The sequence below is a fragment of the Formica exsecta genome, unplaced genomic scaffold (assembly GCF_003651465.1).
Source record: "Formica exsecta isolate Colony F162 unplaced genomic scaffold, ASM365146v1 scaffold68, whole genome shotgun sequence".
NCBI classification, from domain to species: Eukaryota; Metazoa; Arthropoda; class Insecta; order Hymenoptera; family Formicidae; genus Formica; species Formica exsecta.
This window is the reverse complement of record NW_021853444.1, coordinates 4,921-25,241: the sequence shown is the minus strand read 5'-3', so window position 1 is coordinate 25,241 and position 20,321 is coordinate 4,921. Positions and strand designations below refer to the sequence as shown.

At 31.2% G+C, this 20,321-nt stretch overlaps 3 protein-coding genes across 5 annotated transcripts; 2 read left to right on the top strand and 1 right to left on the bottom strand.

Annotated features, from left to right (window-relative positions):
* The first annotated feature begins 1,381 nt into the window (after positions 1-1,381).
* Positions 1,382-9,116, top strand: LOC115243057 (GPI transamidase component PIG-T). 2 transcript variants are annotated; one of them, XM_029819732.1, is made up of 9 exons: positions 1,382-1,792; positions 1,865-2,042; positions 2,319-2,553; positions 2,622-2,789; positions 2,867-3,161; positions 4,949-5,014; positions 8,041-8,193; positions 8,403-8,649; positions 8,777-9,116. In XM_029819732.1, exons 1-9 carry the CDS (start codon positions 1,618-1,620, stop codon positions 9,030-9,032), a joined length of 1,773 nt encoding a protein of 590 aa, XP_029675592.1. In that variant the 5' UTR covers positions 1,382-1,617; the 3' UTR covers positions 9,033-9,116. The 2 variants fall into 2 exon arrangements, with proteins under 2 accessions (XP_029675592.1, XP_029675593.1); XM_029819733.1 differs by lacking the exon at positions 4,949-5,014 and having other exon boundaries at positions 1,383-1,792.
* A 401-nt stretch (positions 9,117-9,517) lies between these two features.
* LOC115243056 lies at positions 9,518-15,934 on the bottom strand. 2 transcript variants are annotated; one of them, XM_029819730.1, is made up of 7 exons: positions 14,832-15,934; positions 14,126-14,399; positions 13,817-13,957; positions 13,498-13,695; positions 13,178-13,354; positions 12,550-13,054; positions 10,362-10,990 (listed from the first exon to the last, which is right to left on the bottom strand). In XM_029819730.1, exons 2-7 carry the CDS (start codon positions 14,369-14,371, stop codon positions 10,362-10,364), a joined length of 1,896 nt encoding a protein of 631 aa, XP_029675590.1. In that variant the 5' UTR covers positions 14,372-14,399; positions 14,832-15,934. The 2 variants fall into 2 exon arrangements, with proteins under 2 accessions (XP_029675591.1, XP_029675590.1); XM_029819731.1 differs by lacking the exon at positions 14,832-15,934 and having other exon boundaries at positions 9,518-10,990; positions 14,126-14,371.
* Positions 15,935-17,541: 1,607 nt separating this feature from the next.
* On the top strand, positions 17,542-18,368 carry LOC115243058. The gene is made up of 3 exons (XM_029819734.1): positions 17,542-17,717; positions 17,786-17,961; positions 18,038-18,368. The coding sequence occupies exons 1-3, from the start codon at positions 17,683-17,685 to the stop codon at positions 18,310-18,312; spliced, it is 486 nt and encodes a 161-aa protein (XP_029675594.1). The 5' UTR covers positions 17,542-17,682; the 3' UTR covers positions 18,313-18,368.
* The last annotated feature ends 1,953 nt before the right edge of the window (positions 18,369-20,321 follow it).

The following is a 20,321-nucleotide window of genomic DNA, read 5'->3' as shown; positions in this document are numbered from 1 at the left end:
GAACGGCCCGCTAGGCCGTTAGTAACGGTATCGTTACAATATACTTTTTATTATATTTATATTATTATAGGTTTACACATGCTTTTAATATATTGATAGCTATTATTAAAGAGATCATGAGTTTTGTTTGACTCTACTATCCTAATAGTAACCAAATTTTTTTTTGACGATAGTTTATATGTCAGTGGCAATATTATAAAAGAATATAAATCGTTCTTTCATCAACCGTGTAATTCAAAACGATTAAATATTTTTATTGTAGATGATACGTGTACTGTTGAACATGTAGTAATTAAAGCATCACTTATTTACAAGAAATGTTTTAAGATTCCGTATCCAAATCAAATTTTTTTTGTAATAATACCATTATTGCAATACAATCAATAATAAATTACTCAGTATTACTCAGATTTATACTCAGATTTCAGTAATTGAAGAATTTTATACAGTGTATCAAAAGGTGTATTTACGTACAGTGTGCTATACGTACAATATGTTAGGTTTTACAGCTGTAAAATAAGCATTATTGGAGACAAATTACAATGAGTAGAGTCCGCGCTGACTATGCGACTATCTTTTTTTTGGGAACAGAGTCCGCACTGACTGAGGGCGTGTTCCGATATTTACTGTCAGTACTGAAAATCTATAGTTTACGTCACATATACTACAGATTTTCAGTACTGGCAGTGAATATTGGAACACGGCCTGAGTACGCCGGTGGGTGCTGGGACTGTCATCCTTGAGTGGCAGAGTCCGCACCGGTTATGTTTTTTTAAAACAAGTCAGTGGCGTTATATATTATTGATCGTTGGAAAGCAACTGAATGTCGTCAGTTTCTTTTATATACAGGACTTGTTGTTTTAAAACCGATTTTATCAAAACGTAATTATACTCACTTTCTTGCACTTAGTATCGCAATAAGAATTTTATGCGATTCAAATTTATGTCTTGTTCTAAATGATTATGCAAATTCTTTGCTAAAGTGGTTTGTAATTTAATATAAAGAATGATATGGGATTCGTTATATTTCATACAATGTATGAAACAGAGTATGTCCTTTTCTACGTGGGCATCGGCCCCCACTCCTTAAATAAAGGCAAACGCTCGGTCTAGATATACTATGTCTATGGGCACCCTTATCTTCCTTCATGAGTCTGTGGCATGAACAGTAAACAGATCTATATCTAGACCGAGCGTTTGCCTTTATTTAAGGAGTGGGGGTAAAGATGCACGTAGAAAAGGACATACTCTGTTTCGTGCCCCTTGCGTTCTCTTTCGCTCGCACGTAGCATGACGAAAGAGAGCGCTATGCTATGTGCGAGCAAGAGAGAACGCAAGGGGCACGAAACAGAGTATGTCCTTTTCTACGTGCACCTCGGCTCCCACTCCTCAACACTCGGTCTAGATATACTATGTCTATGAAACAGAATCTGTTCCTTGCCAAAAAGTGAAGAAGAAGAAGAAGAAGAAATGTGTGTCGTGTGTCGTGTGTGTGTGTGTATATGTCATCGATGAATTACTAAATGTAAAAACAAATAATTATTTATCTCATAAAAAGAGTTATAGTGATTAATTCAAAACGAAATTATCTAATCAGTGCAACCTAACTAAAGTAATATGCTAACCTCGTACATATTATTGTTTACCGGTTTGATTAGTATCATAACATGTAATAATGCATATAATGACTTTTTCGACGAGGAGTTAATGTTGAAACCTTTATCAAATAATCACATTTATGCTTATTTTCAATTTACCACGATATGGAAAACGGCAAAACATATAGAAACGCGTAAGTAATTATTATAGTACTTAACCAGTAAGTTTGAAGTATTCATATAAATGTAAAAAAAAATTATTTTAGTTCAACATTCGCATCTCTTTCCAAGAGGCTTGGGTGAAATCATAGGTCGTCATAATGTCGATGAATTACATGTTACTTTAACAGAAGGCTTATGGAATTATCAAAAATGGGGATATCCGTTCCATGATGCTGGACCTGGTGCTGAAATCACTGCTTGGTTTAATAAGAATGTAACAAAGTAAGAAATAGTACTGATTTTATAATTTTTTTTTTTCATATTTAACAATAATATCAAACCATTATATATAATATCAAGTAATATAATAAAATATTCATATATCATATAATAAAATATTTGAATCTATGAGACCAGAAAGCAAATTTTTTCAACTGCTGTGATTTTAATTTCTGATGCATTGGATATAGAATAACAATTTCACTAAGAAAAAATTGTATTACTTAATTGAATCATATAGAAAAATTTTAAAAGCATAATATATAAATTTTTTTATAGCGTAGACAAAAAATGGAAAGGTCTGACAAATGCTTTAGCTGGATTACTTTGCGCATCTCTGAATTTTATTGATATATCTAATAGCATGTCACCAGAGTTTACATTCCGTCCCACTGGACTTGTCATGAATGGATTAGTAAATGCTAGTCACTTACGTTATTCATCACTACCAAAGGAGATAGTTTGTACTGAAAATCTAACACCATTTAAGAAATTGTTGCCATGTGACTCCAAGGTATTCATAAATCGTAAGCCATGTATCTACATTGATTAGTTGTAATAGCTAATTAATTTTTTCTCTAGAGAGGTCTAGCAACATTGTTGAATTCTGCACATATACATAATACAAATTATCACTCCATTGGAATACATTTTCGATCAATATGTCGTGACACAAGTTGCACAAGAATTTCTTTAGAACTGCAACAGACTGTCTCCTTAATATATGATATAATGACAGACATGAATCAGGTAAAATCAGATTAATGTATAAAATAATCATAAATTATATACTATTGTTCAATTATTAATGTTCTTAATTTACATAGGATTGGTCAATAAGAAAATTTTTTGGAATGGGGCTTCAAGGTGCATGCCCACTTGCAACATTAAGTAATGTGTATGTTGATATATCGAGCAATAATACGAATCATATATATGAGTTAACACCACCACCAAGTGCAAGAATTGTTAGCTTACGTGGAGGACAACAGAATAATATAGCAGTATATGATATCAGAAATCATTCTAGTAGAGGAATATTTAATATTGCTGCTATATATAATATGCCAACTAATATTATAAACTATCCTTCAATTCTCTATGCAAATAGATATATTATTGGTATGTGTGTGTTCCATTTTTAAAAACATTTTTATAATTGATCTATATTTTGTTTGCAAATGGATATTTTATATTCATATATTTATCATGCATAATTTAAAAAGTTATAATTTGTTAATTAATGTTATATATACGAATACATTAATATTACACAGGTTGTTTACTAATATGTAAAATACGCTGCACATAATGGTAGAATACGAGTTACAAAAATATTTATAAAACATATGATTTTGTTTCAGAGGTACATCCTGTTTTATATTTAAACAAGTGTTTATCTACTTTTAAAATAATTGCTTAAAATAACTAGTTTGAATATAGGCAGAACACTTTATCCCTAGTTTGAACATCTTATTTTAAATTTGAATATCTCATTACAGATTATTTGATATGTTTTAAAAAGATGGTATTCGAATATACTGGCGATTTTGAAAGTAAAATATTTTGAATCAGTAGATATTATGCTTAAACGATTTTGGATGAAATAATCAAGTAAATTTAAACCAAGAGAGCAAAAAGAATCCTATGGAAAATGGCTCCCGGTGTATTTCATAGTTTATGAGACACTGAGCAAAAATCTCAATAGGTACAACTGTTTAAGAGCTATAGTTTAGCCTACAGAAAGCATTGAAAATTGATTTTTAGGATTTTTTTGCGAAAATGATCATATTTACAACTTTCTGTGATTTTCAACAAGTGAAACATCTCTAAACTCACCACATGAAGGTGTCTGCAATATGAATCTCATCCAGAATCTTCCAATATCCTGTTCATAAAATTTAAATGATTGCCTAATCATTGCCAAATAGCTCCATTTTACATATAAAATAAGATTAGAAAAGATGGAGATGAGAAGCAGCTAATAGAACTATAATCATTAGTAATGATCAGGCAATCATTTGAATTCTATGAACGGGTAGTTAAAAGATTCTGGGTGAGATTCGTATTGCAGACACCTCCACATGGTGACTCGTGGAGTGTTTCACTTGTTGAAACTTGCAGAAAACTGCAAATACGATCATTTTTGCAAAAATTCTAAAAATCATCAACTTCTAATGCTCTCTGCAGGCTAAACTATAGCTCCTAGACAGTTGTATCCATTGAGACTTTTGCTCAATATCACATAAACTACAAAATTTTAAAGTTTGAACGAAATCCACTCAGCGCCATTTCTTAAGGAGTATGCGAGGTCCTTCCAGTAGTTTAGAATTTCAAGTATTTATTAGTTGCTAGCACACACAAATCTGAGAATTACCTGGATTTTTTTAATACATCAGATAATCTATGATAAAATATTCAAAGCTATATTATTTAAGAGATAATAATTTTGAGTATCATTTTGAATATCCTTTAAAAACAGGAAAATATTTGTTAAAATATAAAACAAACTATAAATTGAAAACAAGATCATTTCAGACATATATTTATATGAATTTTATTATTTTTATATCCTGAACTCAACTTATGTTTCTATCACTATTGACATTTTGCACACATATTAGAAAACATTTTATTTATAGAATGAGTTGATGCAATTTATATGGAACAAATTTCTTGTGCAATTGATAACAATCCGAAAAACAAGACTAGTCATTTCTTGTAGAATCATTTTCTGATGCTGGAATACGATTTCGGTTTTTATATTTCTTAAAATATTGAGAAATTTGTAATTATAGTTATAAGAAATAACTATTTTAATGTATTTTGTCATATTATAACTATGATATGCGAAAGTGTGAGAAATTTTATTACAATCAAATTAATTATTTTTTGGTTTTTCTTTTTAGCTGAACTTGCTGCACTAATTCACGAAGTTTGCACTAAAGCATTCTTTTTGGGTGAACCATGCAAGAGTAAGTGTTCTTTTTAGCAGTACAACCTGAACAACCTAATACAGCCAATTCAATGAACTGTCTGCACTAGATCTGGAGGTAAAGCAAGCAGTGCAGGAATTCACATTAACCCGGAAAATTTAAAATATTCAGTGAAGAAACAATCGATAAGAAGGGCTTAAGGAGCAAATAATGGATGTCTGTATAACAAAATATAAATCAAAGAAAAAACAAAAAACGCGACATAAATATTAATAAATTAGGTTGAAATAATTAACATACAATAATTTACAAGGCGTGAATAATATAATATAAATAAAACAAAGTTAAAAAATAAAGCGCTGCAACATCTGCGCTTTATTTTTTAACTTCGTTTTATTTATACTATATTATTCACGCCTTGTAAATTATTGTATGTTAATTATTTCAACCTAATTTATTAATATTTATGTCGCGTTTTTTGTTTTTTCTTTGTGATTTATTTTGTTATACGGACTTGCCCCGGATTTGGCCGTTATTTGCTTTTTATGCCTTTCTTATCGATTGTTTATTATTCTCGGAGCCCTTTATATTCATTGAAGAAAGATTGTAATAAATGTTGACTACTGCACTGGACCGTTCTTTTTAGATCCATGTATATTTTTGCACTTGCCTATACTATCTTGAACTAACTTGAACTAGTGCAGTTCTAGTGCAGCCCCAGGTCAGCTAAAAAGAACAAACCATTTGTTAGGACTTTCAATTTTTAAAAGAAATTTATTACATCAACTATAGTTAATATAATATTTATGGTTAAATATGCACTTTAATGCGAGTTAGATCATTGAGAATCTATTAAATTAAAGTTTTTATTTATATTTATTTAAACTTAAGGGTTTTTAAGGTCATTGAATGCGAATTGATATCAAAATTGGTAAATTTAAAATAGCAGAATTAATATGGATGTCTCAAATTGAAAAATATTTCTTGCACAAATTTTTCATACAAAATTTGAATTGTCAATTTTGACATTAGATTTATATTCAGTGACCTAAAAAAACCCTTAAGTTTAAATAAATATAATTGAGAACTATTTGATATAGATCCTCAATGTGTGTAATCTAATTCGCAACAGACTCCATATTTAACCATAAATATCTTAATAATAGTCAATACAACAAATTCCTTTTTTGAGGATTGAAAGCACTAATAATATATTTAATTTTGATTGCACCAAAATTCGAATATTTCTCGAACACGTCACAAATTATAACTATAATATAACAAAACATTAAAATTCTTACAACTTTAATCACATTTTCAAAATTATGACTGATGGTGCAATTTGGAAATCGAAATCGTTTAGCATAAAAAAAATTACAAGAAGTGATTAGTCTTGTTCTTATGTTTGAAAAGTTATTTTTTATTGAACTGCATAACAAAAAAAGTAGTAAAAGAAATAATTAAATGATGTATCTTTCTATGATCTCATTTTTCTGCAATAATACGTTGGAAAAGTGCTATTAATTTTCTTTTTATGATGAAACTTAATTTTTTTATATAAATTGATTCCTCGAAATATTAGGCGTAAAAAAGTTATGTGTGTGTGTATGCATGCGATTAATACGAGATATTTTATTTTATAAAATATTTTGTACAATATTTTTTGATAACCTTTTTTTAATACTTTTATGTGTAAAATAATGAGATGAAATTAATTGGCGTGAAGAAAAACAAATTTATTTTTAAGAAGACAAATGCAATTTGTAATGTATAACAAGTACCTTTTCTTAAAAATAATATGTTTTCTTTACATCAATTGATTCATCTCATTACTGTAGGCATGGAAGTAATTAAGATTATCGAAAAATGAATATTTTATAAAATATTTCATATTTTATATCAAAATATGTTAGACTAAAATAAAATATCTCGTAAATTATTCAATTTTTGGCCATCTTACCTTCATAATTTTTTACATCGAATATTTTGAGCAATCAATTTATAAAAAATAATTAGAAGTTCCATTAAAAAAAAAGGATACAGTTGTACTTTTCGGATGCATTATTGCACTCAAGAAAAAATATCATATAAAGATAGTCATTGTTATGTCACTCAATTTATTTCCATAATTTTTTTATTGTAAAATTGACAACTCATGATTAAACTCGGTGCGAATTGTATGATTCATCTGGAATATTCGTGTGTGTACATTATTCAATGTTTATCCTAAATTTCGTAGGATTTAAAAAAAGTATTTGCAAAAATCTAAGGAAAAAGGCTACAAAATTTATTTATTCCATGCAAACTGCAACTTATAATAAAAAACAGAAAATATTTTTTACTTAAAAAGTACTAACATTGATTTTTTTAAATAGAAACTTAAGTAGAAATATGATTTTTTAAATATTGGACATATAGATTTATATAGGAAATTATACTACTAATATAATTACTACTACTGAAAATACCACTCTGTCTTACATAAGAAAAAAAAATGTAACTTATATAAGCAATATTTAAATTGTATGTTTCTTTCTATGTGCAACACAAAAAGTCTGCTCCTTTAAGGGGGGAAACCAGTGTAACGGCTAAAAAAAGGCTATTTTTAAGGATTTTTTTTCTAGTAAATATTTTTTTTTTTTTTTTTCCAAATCGCGTTATTAACATCGCAAAGTACATAATTTGAATTACCTTTTGTGAAATTTTCGTTAAACTAAAAAAAAAAAAAACAATTATTTACCACAAAAAAAAATCCTTAAAAATAATTTTTTTTTTAGTCACACTGGTTTCCTCCCTTAATAAATTATTATAATAATTATTTAATCAATTGGCTCCAAAGTTGCACAAATCCTAATTATTTTTTTCTTGAAGATTTTGAATATTATTAGATAGTGTTCGATATACAATCGATATGCATAAGTTGCATCATTCTTTATTCTTATGAATAAGTGCTTTTAACAGTTGTTGAATTTATATTGATATTATTTACAATATTATAATAAGAAAATATTTCTATTTTAAAAAGCTCAAAATACACACACACATATTAATATATAATTTTTTAGGGTATGGTCAAGAAAGAGGCAGTTTAGTGACTAAATTATATAATAATCACTGGCAGACATTAGATGTGATCTTATTGGAAAATATTCCATGGTACTTATTAGTTTACTTACATTCTGTTACAATAACTCAGAATGGACAACAAGTTCGTCCATGTAAGTAAACATAAAATAAAAAACATAAAATGAAGAGAATAACTAAATAGAGAGTTGATCATTATCTATTCACAATATATAACATATACAATATAAGCAATCAATAAAATTTATAAAAGAAACTTTATTATATGAAAACTTTACAACATAATTACATGTCGATACACATATTTTGTAATATTATTTGTAATATTGTGCACACATTACAGTGGTGCAGCGTTATCTACCTGGAAAAGAAAGAAAAAGCCCGTATTACTTAGAATTAATCCTGCGCCTGCCTCCACATTCGGTAATGAAAATCACTATCGATATAGATTACTTATTTCTTAAATGGCAGGAATATCCACCAGATGCTAATCACGGTTTTTACATGGGACCAGCCATAATTACGGCTTTGTTACCCATAGCTAGAAATTACACCGCTCTGCCGTTTGATGGAAGTACAATCAGTTCAAGGTTCGTTTTCTTTACCTTGGCAATTTCTCTGCCTGTCAATAACTAATACAAAAACGCAAAAATTTTTTTCTTTATAAGCAGGATAAACTGTATAAATAACTCATATCGACAATAACTAAACTTGCAGTTTTAACGCTTCAAGGGACGACTATTTAGTACAATTACGGACAGAGTCTTTGCTTATCAGTCTTCCGACTCCCGATTTCAGTATGCCTTACAATGTCATATGCCTTGCATGTACAGCCGTCGCATTAGCATTCGGCCCTCTTCATAATATTTCCACGAAAAGATTGGTCTTGAAGCGTATTGAGAAGGATTGGAAAAGTAAATTGTTTTCCTTCTTCATAGAAAGAATATTTAGAATAAAGAGAAAACAAGAATAAAAACTATAAATGAATTATATATTAAATGTATTATAAATGTGTAAAGTGTATTTCTCATTTAAATAAATATATTCACATATTTTATTTGTGTATTAATTAAATTTTATTAATAGAGATGCAAGAATTTCTGATACGTGATTCCAGAAATTAAAAACGGTCTTTTAATTTCTTGTTTAGCGAGAGATATTTGCTTTATATGTTATATAAAGCAACCGAAAATTGCTCTTGTTGATTTTCAAACAATGATCTTGCAATATTATAAAATTTTTTAATGTTTACTGTGGAAAATATTAAAAAGTGCATACATTCTGTTCTGAATCCAATATGTACATACTTTGACATCTACATCTGCTTTAAAAATTGAAACTTATTTTATATTAAAAATTATAATATATATAATTAATTATATTTAATCATTTTTGTATATATGACAAGTTTCTATATATTCTATAACTCTATAACTTTTAATCAATTGATTCCATTCATGGTGTAACTCCATTTTTATTCCTCAAATAACATGAAATCAGAATAGTCATGTGATAATTTAATATGAACTATTTTATTCAACTATTATTAATCAATAAGATAATAAATACAGGGTGTCTACTCAAATCTTGTAAACAAATTCCTTGAATATTCCCTGATCTTCCAGATATATTTGTTCAAAATCCCAGGTAAAGAGAATATTTTAAAGATTCTTTTGGTGCAATTTCCTAAAATAAGTTTTTTTATTATACGCGTTTTCTAATGCTTTTTACTCGTATGAAACAGAAACACAAAGCCACTTGAGTTTCAACTGATAGATTTTCAAATGTACTGAAAAAAGCTGAATTAAGAAGCTTTCATTAAGATAAAAATTTTTAATTTGCATAACATTTTCATTTTTTATCACTAAAAATTAAAATAAAAAATATGTACTGTATATTTAATATTTTGTTAAGATATTGAATATATAAACAGAGGTAGAAATATATTTATAATATATTTTAAACACATAATTCACAACTTGGCTTAAGCTTATTGGATTGCAAACTGCCTACAGTATAAGAGCAAAATTATTAGAGAATTTTTTTGAAAATTTCCTGGGTCCCAATAAAATTCCATGAGAATTCCCTGATTTCTCCAGGTACAAAAAAGTTTCCTGAGAAACAGGTTTTCCATGCTTTTCCAGGGAGTAGACACCCTGTAAATATGTAAGAAATGTAACACATATACAAAAACTGAATAAGCTATTATTTCAGTAATAACTTATTGTATATGGATTTAAAGTGCCATGATCGGAGAAAAAAACATACGCATCCGTTTGACGGATGATATTTATTCTTGTTCTTATCTTCGTTCCATATGTTGTTCGATAACCAGTCTGTCGATAAGTGTACGTGGTAAATGCAAAGCTTCGCATAAAGTTTGTTTCGGCGTCAATTTTCGCAGGAGAGACTTTGCAATTGGAGAATCTGTTGTAGTCATGGGATCTCTATTCTCGTCGCAGGATGTTCGACTACTCTGACCATTTTCTTCTTCGTCAGATGAACAGAGGTCAATTAACATTATTGTACTTGATGGGCATTTTCTCTCTTTGATTGGTTTTATAGTCTCCACATTATCCAAAGGTGATTTCACAGCAGTAAACGCGATTAAAGTCTCTTTAGCTGTTGTTGTATTAATACCGGCATCTTCATCTTCAACAATGATCGGATCTAATTCATTTCCCAATGGTGCTTTACGTTTGGAAGACACAACTGCATTTTGTTCACAAGTTGCTTTTTTCGATTTTGTTTTGCAAGCCGGTCCCACTCTTCTCATTAATAAAACTTTCCGCACATTGATACTCTTCTGAGGACACTGATATTTTGAGGAATCCTTCTTTAGTTCATCAATTTGTTTTTCACTCAGGCGGGTAAGAACAACATAAATAGGTCGACATGTAGCATACAGCAGTTGTGATCGTATGCTCAGCACTAAAAAAAAAAAAAACAAATTGTGTGTGTAAGCTTTTTAAAAAATTTCTCTGATATTTAATATTATATCAACTCTATGGTAATGGTTTTGATATAATATTATTTACTATTTCTTTATATTTCTTTATATATAAAAATACAGATAAATCTCCATATACAGAGTGTTAAAAAAAGATGGTACCAAATTTAGAAGTATTTAGAAGTAGTATCATAGAAGTATGTAGTACTCATAAAAATGAACCAAAATCTTAATAAGTAGTACTCCAAAAACCATTTATTGCCGAGTTATAAAGCATTTTCTGTTATTAAATAAATTCAATCTACAGATTTTGTAGTATTGCCATTTGCTCTGCCATACATAAAATGAATGTCTGTCAGAATTTGTGTAAAAATTAGCCATTTCTCAGACACACAAAACCAGACACTGTCAACAATTATCGTTTAAAAGCTGAACAAGACAATGGAAATCAATGGCGCTCGTAGATAAACTGACACAGAGAATTGAAAATTGTCAACAAACTCGTCGACTCTAGAAGCTCGTGAGGAACGAGTGTACAAGCAGTCGCGTGTAAATATATCATACAATGCATACTCGAAATAAGTTCTATCTATAATAACAGAAAATGCTTTATAACTCGAAAATAAATGGTTTTTGGAATACTACTTAAGATTTTTTGGATTGTTTTTATGAGTACTACATATTCCTAAAATTTGATAATATCTTTTTTGAACAAATGTAGATTATATATTTATACTATCTATTTCTTCTATTTATCATTTTGTGTACATATTATATCAATTAATCCAATAAATGAACAATATTGAACAATCCGTCTTTAATATCTAACAATTTAGTGATGATGTCATTTTGTTCTTTTATTTTTTTCAATGTCTCTTATTTATTTTCTCTCCTATTTTATCTCTCTTGTATTATTTAATTTTTATAATTTATAATTGTTCTATATAAATGTATAGCTCGTTTACTCAATGCTTTAGTTTTCATGTTAATATTTATTTGAAAACAGATATTTGATTGAATGAAAATCAATGTGTTTGTATACCCTACATCACTATTGTATAATATTAAAAATATCTAGATTGTTCATTTATGAGATCAATCAATTAATACACAATATTTTGTATATTATGTATACAAAATAATTGACAAAAGAAACTATCTACATTGGCAAGTAAAGGACATGCATGATATATCATATGTTTCATTCCCTTTTTTATTCTACATATGATTACATAAGCTGCGTTCAGGGAGCATGCTTACGCTCTAAAAGTGTCGTTCTATCTTTGTTACTTACTGAGTTGAACAAGGACAGAGTATGCTCATAGTGCTAAAAGTATACTCCCTAAACGCATCCATAATCATGGAAATATATAACAGCAGAACAGTGGAACAAAAAAGTAAAGACTACAAAAGCACTACAGAAAATATGGAAATGTTTGACTGTACTTCAACTTAATTTTTATAACTTTGATAGATAGCAAAGATATATAATGCCTAGTGATATTGAAATGTATAGTATCTGGTACAGTAAAATACATACTTGGCTTGCTTTTAAAAGAGTTGACAAATTTATATTGATGCACATAATCACTTGTCAGTTTATCCCGGTTTTGTTTGTGTGTCACTATCCATCTATCACAATCTACTTCAGTGTCTAGCCATTTTGGTCTGCATGAATCATTCAATACAGGTGCAGTGACATGCCTTTCGATTCTATCTAATCGTTCTTGTTGCGTGTCCTCGGTCATTGCTTTCGATTTTTTTGCTAGCATTATACCGGCGGGTGATGAGAATGGGATAGTGGCGTATCTTGTAAAGCTAAAAGAACTTCTAACACGTCTAGAAGTTCGTCTAACAATACTGTTATCAGGAACATTCGCGTTATTCGCACAAATTGACTTAGCTTCAGTCTTATTTGAAAATAATTGGAAATACTCCAGAAATTGATCCTGTTGCAGTTCAGGCTCGGCTATGGACAAATCTGGTGAAGATGAGCGTGAGCCATTACCATCATGGTTTTGTTCGCAACACATTTTTTCATGTTCCTAAATAATTAAATTTAAAAAAATATTGTTCAGCATTTTATCATATAATAGATTTAATTTATAACAAGAAATGTGTGTGTGTGTGTGTGTGTGTGTGAGTTATGATAAATCTGATAACAATACCTTCATTTTTGCGAGGCCTATGAATTCAGCATCGCAATTATCACATAAATAAATATCATCACATGGTGGTTGAACCATCATGGGGGCTTGTTGTTTAGTCTTGTTTCCATAACCTGATGAAGATGCATTATAAGATAACAATGTTCTTCGAGGACTGTCATTTTTTTTGTCATAATACTGTAAATACAGAAAAACTTTCTCATTTATTGAATCAAGAAGCATGAAATACATCAAACTACAGTGAAATTTTATAGAACTCTAATATAATGTTCTATATTTTAGGATTTAGAACACATATACACATCACACATTATACATACCATGTTTTCATTGCGAAAGGTCACTAATAGCTTTCCTGTACTTTTGTGATATAGACTAGTTGTTGAATCCCAATTATTAATATATTCTAATTCTTCATGAGGATATTGTGCTAAATAAGAGCAAAAACGTAACAAATATTCACTTCTATGATATGTATAACATCGAAAAACCAATTTCTTTAAATTTGCCATCCAGTTCTAAAAAGACATTTTTGGATTAGCATTTTTCGAAAAACAGTTTGTATGCATGATTTTATAATACTTCACAGTCTATAAAAGAAATATAGATATTATTATTAAATAATGAAAGACTGCTTACATCATTTATCTTTTTAGGTCTTGTTAACGGATTTGAAAATTTAACATCTTGAGGCCACCACTTAGGTCTGTTAATAACCTTAGTAGTATCATGGCCTAACGAACAATGGACCATAAACAATATAAAACGTTCCAATTGTACCTGCAGAGGATAGTATTTATCAATATATTGTTTCTGGATTCATAAATAGAATTTAAGTCATCATGCAATATAGTTCTATTTATTTTTAATTATCTAATTACAAAATATATATTGTAAAATAATTCAAACTTATATCAGAAAAGACAAATAGCATTAAGTTATATATACCATTGTAATTTTTTCCAAAGATGTAGGATATCCATTAGCAAATAAGAGAGGAAGATTGGATACCATAGAACCCTCTTCCCTCGCTAAAGTCCCGTTATCCTCTAGATATTTATCATTAGTAGTATCATCCATTCTGATCTCATCGTTAGAAACTCTGTTTTGAGGCAGTTTTCTTATATTATTTCTATCACTCTCTTGTATAGCTGACAGCTTCATATTTCCAAAATCATCAATTTTATTCCCCATTTAAGATATATTTGCTGCGTGAAAATCCCTATAATGTTTTGTAAAGATTATTTTCTTATTCTGTTAGATATTCTTCAAAAATTTATAAACCATTTAATATGTTTTATATGTTATATAAAATGTACACAGTATAACAAGTAGTGTTTTTAAATGCTGAACTATTTCATCAATGTTAAATGTTTTGCAAGAACTCGCTTCTAATTTTCTATATAAGATACAACATACAATTTCAATTATCTTATATAGAGACAATCTTGCGAATAAGGATTAACAAATGATATTTTATCATATAATCTGTATCTCTATCTCTCTTTCTCTCTCTCTCACTAGTTCGGAAAATTTTCTATTTAGTGTAATATGTAGCACAGCAAATGCGATAATGGCGACACTTGCAAAATATAATAATATCCAGAACAGGACAAAATCTATTATAATTGAGCCTAATATTGTATCTGTATACCTTTTTTTTCTTCCTTTGGCAATTCTACCCACAGAGCTCAATGTCATTCAAGAGCATGGTAATATACAGTCTAAGCTTCGGCATCCTCACTCACACTTTTTGATAGTGTCCGATAATAGTGTACAATATTTCTGTTCTTTCTTCCTTCTTGGATGGCCTTCTATCTATTTAAGAAACTTTTCGGCGCGCATGCTTTTTTTAAATCAAAAAGATTTCAAAAAAGCTAAAGAAAGCTGCAGAAGTTGTCTAACTTAATAGCTAATTTAAATTCGTAACTTTATAGATACACACAAACGGGCTTTACGTGACAATTGTTACGCATCCATCATTATAACGAACATAAGAATAATTATTTTTGCGCATCTTTGCCATCAAAATATGAATTCCACAATGTTATATATGTTGGTTTGTCTATTGCAAGCCAAACTTTTCTTTTCGAGATTATCCTCATTCAGAAGCTTCGTGTTGCGTATCCTATTTTCGAAATGGACACTTTTCACCTGATGTGGTAATCATCACTCTTTCGTGACACTTCAATGTAACCGCACACTGTACATATACAACGCCTAATACAACTGGTTGCCACCTAACTAAGCAGTAAAGCAGCGCGGGAGAGTTTTTCTTTGCAGTGGGGATCGATGACAATTGACAAATACTTGGGTAACGCGTGACCTGCGCTCTACAAGAATCGATCGCGATTACGTGAGCAGAATTAATTCCCGAAATTAACGTTCCGCAATTTATAAATTGCAGGGTCCATGCGATCAGCGAACGTAGTCGTTATAGAGCGACAGAATCTGCCGAATGGCAGTTCTTTCTTTTTGCTACACTGTGTGCTAGGCATACGGTGAACTTGAGATGGCGACACGTCACGTCTCAACTCCGTCACTTATTCCTTTTAGCGCCCATAAAATTACAAGATTGTGAACTTGTTTCGCCATTCGCCTAATGTAACATTCATCAATATTTGTCTTCGAAGATTGAGTGGAAATTATGTTGGATAATATTAATGTTCTATTATAAACTCCAATTTTCGCAACAATAAAACCAACAGAAAACAAAAAATGGTGTGACATTAAAGGCAACTTTATATATTCAATGTGCATATGCTATATTTAAAAAAATTGTAAAGAAATTAAAGGCCATTGCACATGAAAAAGTTTTATAATCGTAAGGCCGTAAGCAAATCGACCAATCACAATCAAGCATTCTAACAAAGTCATAAGAATGTGTAACTGTGATTGGTTGATTTGCTTAGGGCCAATTTTACCAAGTCCGGTTAGATTAACCGACGGTTAAAATTAGCAGGGTGGCCAACAGAAAATAGGGGTGAAGGAAAACCAAGCATTCTTATCATTTCAGTTGGAACCCGGCTAATTTTAACCGTCGGTTAGTCTAACCGAGCTTGGTGAAATTGGCCCTTAGAGCCTTAGGGTGCCATTACATAAAGCGCAGAAACGCGGATTAGCGTAACGCGGAACGAGAAGGGAACCAATCGCGAGCGTAACAAAAACTGCAGAATGCTCGCGATTGGTTTCACTCTCGTTCCGCGTTACGCTAATCCGCGTTTCCGCGCTCCATGTAATGACACCCTTACGGTTAAGATTAAAATGTTTTCACATGCAATGGCCTTAGGGTGCATCCCGATGGAGAAAGAATAGCGGAACGGAACAGAAACGGAAAAGAAACCAGATAGAAGGTAACCAATCAGAATAATTCCGTTACAATTCCGTTCCGCTTTTTAATTAGTGGGTTTCCCATGGCACGGAATGGTCAATTTCTTAAGGCTTAGAGCTTAAATCACTATTGTAGACCGACACTTACGGAACGGAAAAATTTATAACCTCATTCATATGAAAAATTCGCGAAGTGTCTACCGAGATTCATTTTGCAACGTACGCTTTTGGCCACAATGAAGTAAATAAAAAGCAATGTCGTCATCATATATGTAACGTGACACACACTTATAAAATAGATTAGGTTAAATTATTCTTATTACAAATTTAAAAAATAGATACAATTGTATGTGGTATATTTTATTGATTAGGATAAATTCAAATGTGGATATTGCGGCTGGATTGTTTGGCGTGATGAAAATGGACAAGTTTCACATGGTTGCTTTGCAAAGTGTAAAGAATTATTAATGGACAAAGATAGAAATCTCTTTAGAAATGGTATGTATATTTGTGTGTACAAGAGAGACAATATATTCAACAAACTATTTTTATTTGTTTTTTAATAATTGTCATTTAATTTAATTAATACTTAGAATACATAAGTATCATATTACAATATTTGTTATAAACATTCGAAATGATTTATTTAGATTCTTTAGGAACACATTTGCATGTGGAAAATGAGACTGATGGAAACAACACTATTGAAAAAAGTACTGCCTATGAGAAAGAAAATATTGAGGAACACACTGCTCAAGATACAGAAAAACTAGATGAAGATTTAATAAGTGCAGCAAAAGAGAGACCAGCCTTATATGATTTTTACATACCAGTGCACACACACGCACGCGCACACACACACGCACGCGCACACACACACGCACGCGCACACACACAAACACACGCACACACACACGCGCGCGCGCGCGCACACGCACGCGCGCACACACACACACACACACACAAACAAGTATTATATATATTTCTTAATTACATTGTGTGTTGTAGGTTTATATACTGCTACTGAAGCAGAAAAACAATGGACCTATTTGAAAGATTGCTACAGAAAAGCAAGAAATACATTGAAAAAGAAACAAAGTATTGTGCAAAAAAGTGGTGCAGCTGGTATACCAAAGAACTATGAAGTAAAAGCATCCTTTCGTCATTACAATGTAATGACTTTCTTAAATGATATATTGGAATATCGACAGTAAGTTCAAGAATAGTGATAGTTCAGCTGATAATTATATTGTAGTAACGTCCTAACATTTATTTTAGAACCGTAACGTCCTTACAAAAATCAATATGTGAAGAGCAAAAAGCTTCCAGTTCAAATTGCAACAGCATTCCTTCTACATCAACAAGCAACAACTTCAACGTAGATGATGTTCTTACTTCTATCACCAATAACAATAATTCTACGTCACTGTCTCCAGTCTCACCGAAATCAAGAAGTATGAATTTTAGTATTTATTATGTGCAACTTACATTAGCGAATGAATAATTAATTTACATATTTTTTTGTTGCAGAGAGGAAGAGGATTGATTTGGACGAATATGAAGAAGCTCATGAAGATGAGTATAACAGTATATTAGAGTCTTCAATTTCTACAAATGTTTTACCAGTAGAAAACGAATATTTCAAAAAAAGAATGAGATATATAAGAAAAGTATTATTATTAAATAAAATTAATGAATGGAAAAGAACACTATTAAATTGGCACAAAGAAATGCGAAGAAGACAATTAGTTAAAACTTTCTTACTGCATCAGTTTAAAAAAAAAAAAGAAAAAGCAACCATGTGAAACTTGTCCATTTTCATCACGCCAAACAATCCAGCCGCAATATCCACATTTGAATTTATCCTAATCAATAAAATATACCACATACAATTGTATCTATTTTCTAAATTTGTAATAAGAATAATTTAACGTAATCTATTTTATAAATGTGTGTCACGTGTTTAATATAAAATAATATTTTTACATATAATAATAACGTATCAATGTGCCATTACATGAAGCGCGGAAACGCGGGTTAGCGTAACGCGGAACGAGAAAGGAACCAATCGCGAGCGTAACAAAAACTGCAGAATGCTTGCGATTGGTTTCACTTCCGCGTTACGCTAATCCGCGTTTCCGCGCTCCATGTAATGGCACCCTGATTAGTTACCTTCTATCTGGTTTCTTTTCCGTTACTGTTCCGTTCCGCTATTTTTTCTCCATCGGGATGCACCCTTAAGGTGCAAACCCATAGGGTGTGAGAGAGGATTCACACCTTGGCAGAAAAGCAGAAAGCAAAAAAGCAGAAGCCAATCAGAACTCGTGCTAAAAAAGCAGAAGCCAATCAGAACTCACGCTGAAAATAAGCAGTACATTCTGCTTTTTTAGCAAGAGTTCTGATTGGCCTCTGCTTTTCTGCTTTCTGCTTTTCTGCCAAGGTGTGAATCCGGCCTGAGGGTTCGTACCCATAAGCGGAATAGCGTAATGCGGAACGAGAGCGGAACCAATCACGAGCGTTCCACAGTTTTGTTCTGTTTTTAGTAGTTTCTAGCGGAATAGGTTTCACAGATTGTATATCCCCATGGAGCGGAATGAGCGCAAGCAGAACGAGCAGAACGTCTCTAAAATGACTTTTAAATATTGTTTTTATTGGTCGTATTTTATTATCGTGTACATAAATATTGAAATAAATGCGTTGTTATTGGAAATATTGATTAAAAATGGTAAATAAGTTAAACAAGTTTTAATACGGTTTTAACTCTTTTGAAATAATGACTCGTAATTGGTTGCGCATTAGTCCGCGGTGCGCTCATTACGCTTGGGGATGTAAGGACTTGGAATCCACGTTGTGAAAACTGCGGAACGCTCGTGATTGGTTCCGCTCTCGTTCCGCGTTACGCTATTCCGCTGCATGGGTTCGCACCTTTAAAGTAAAGGCCATGATACGTAAAAAAGTTTTAAGCCCGTATCAAGCCCGTATCAGACTACGCATTGAAAATTGAAGATTGGAGATTAAAGATTGGAATTTGACTAATCAGAACAAAAGGAACTAAAATTTCTTTGTCTTGATTGGTCAAATTTCAATCTTGAATCTTGAATCTCAATCTTCAACGCGTAGTCTGATACGGGCTTTAGTGCCAGTCTACAATAGGTGATTTAATCCCTAAGCCTTGCCTTAAGAAATTGACTAATCACAGTCAAGTATTCTTCTCATACTTGATTGTGATGGGTCAATTTCTTAAGGCTTAGGGCTTAAATCCTATTGTAGACCGGCACTTAGGCCCGTTCTACAATAAGTCGTATGCCGTTAGTCGTAACCAAATTGACCAATCACAGTCGATTATTTCAAGAATATTCTCGGAATAATGGACTGTAGTTGGTCAATTTGCTTATGACCACGGCTCTCCTATACCACCTATACCGAACGGTGGCAGAATAATGACGCCGGCCACTACGTGGCGCTAGCAGGATACCTTGTCCGTTTCAACTTCAGGGAGTCGATCGTGTATCTTTGAAACAAAGTGAAAATTACAAAAGTGAACAGATTTACTAGATTTTGACAAATGAAATCGTAGATACTCTAGTGAATTTACTCACTTTTGTAATTTTCACATCGTTTTAAGATACAGAGGGTGCTTTCCAGCAACGTACACAGGCGACACTGTGTAACACAGTGTACGACTCAGTGCTTTCCAACTACGACACAAGTCGACACAATCGTACACAGCTAGAATGATGTGTTCGACTGTGTCGTCGCTCAATTGATTAAGGGTGCTTTCCAGCAACGTACACAGGGCAACAACGCGACACTG

Bases quoted from the DNA above. Each gene is read 5' to 3' on its own strand.
- LOC115243057 (XM_029819732.1), top strand. From the start codon at position 1,618: ATGCTAACCTCGTACATATTATTGTTTACCGGTTTGATTAGTATCATA. The intron at 3,162-4,948 runs GTATGTGTGTGT...TTTTCTTTTTAG, and splicing joins TGCAAATAGATATATTATTG to CTGAACTTGCTGCACTAATT. The intron at 8,650-8,776 runs GTTCGTTTTCTT...CTAAACTTGCAG, and splicing joins GGAAGTACAATCAGTTCAAG to TTTTAACGCTTCAAGGGACG.
- LOC115243056 (XM_029819730.1), bottom strand. From the start codon at position 14,371: ATGGGGAATAAAATTGATGATTTTGGAAATATGAAGCTGTCAGCTATA. The intron at 13,958-14,125 runs GTATATATAACT...TATCCTCTGCAG, and splicing joins CTTTGGAAAAAATTACAATG to GTACAATTGGAACGTTTTAT. The intron at 13,055-13,177 runs GTATTGTTATCA...TTAATTATTTAG, and splicing joins TAGGCCTCGCAAAAATGAAG to GAACATGAAAAAATGTGTTG.
- LOC115243058 (XM_029819734.1), top strand. From the start codon at position 17,683: ATGACTTTCTTAAATGATATATTGGAATATCGACA. The intron at 17,718-17,785 runs GTAAGTTCAAGA...CATTTATTTTAG, and splicing joins GATATATTGGAATATCGACA to AACCGTAACGTCCTTACAAA. The intron at 17,962-18,037 runs GTATGAATTTTA...TTTTTGTTGCAG, and splicing joins AGTCTCACCGAAATCAAGAA to AGAGGAAGAGGATTGATTTG.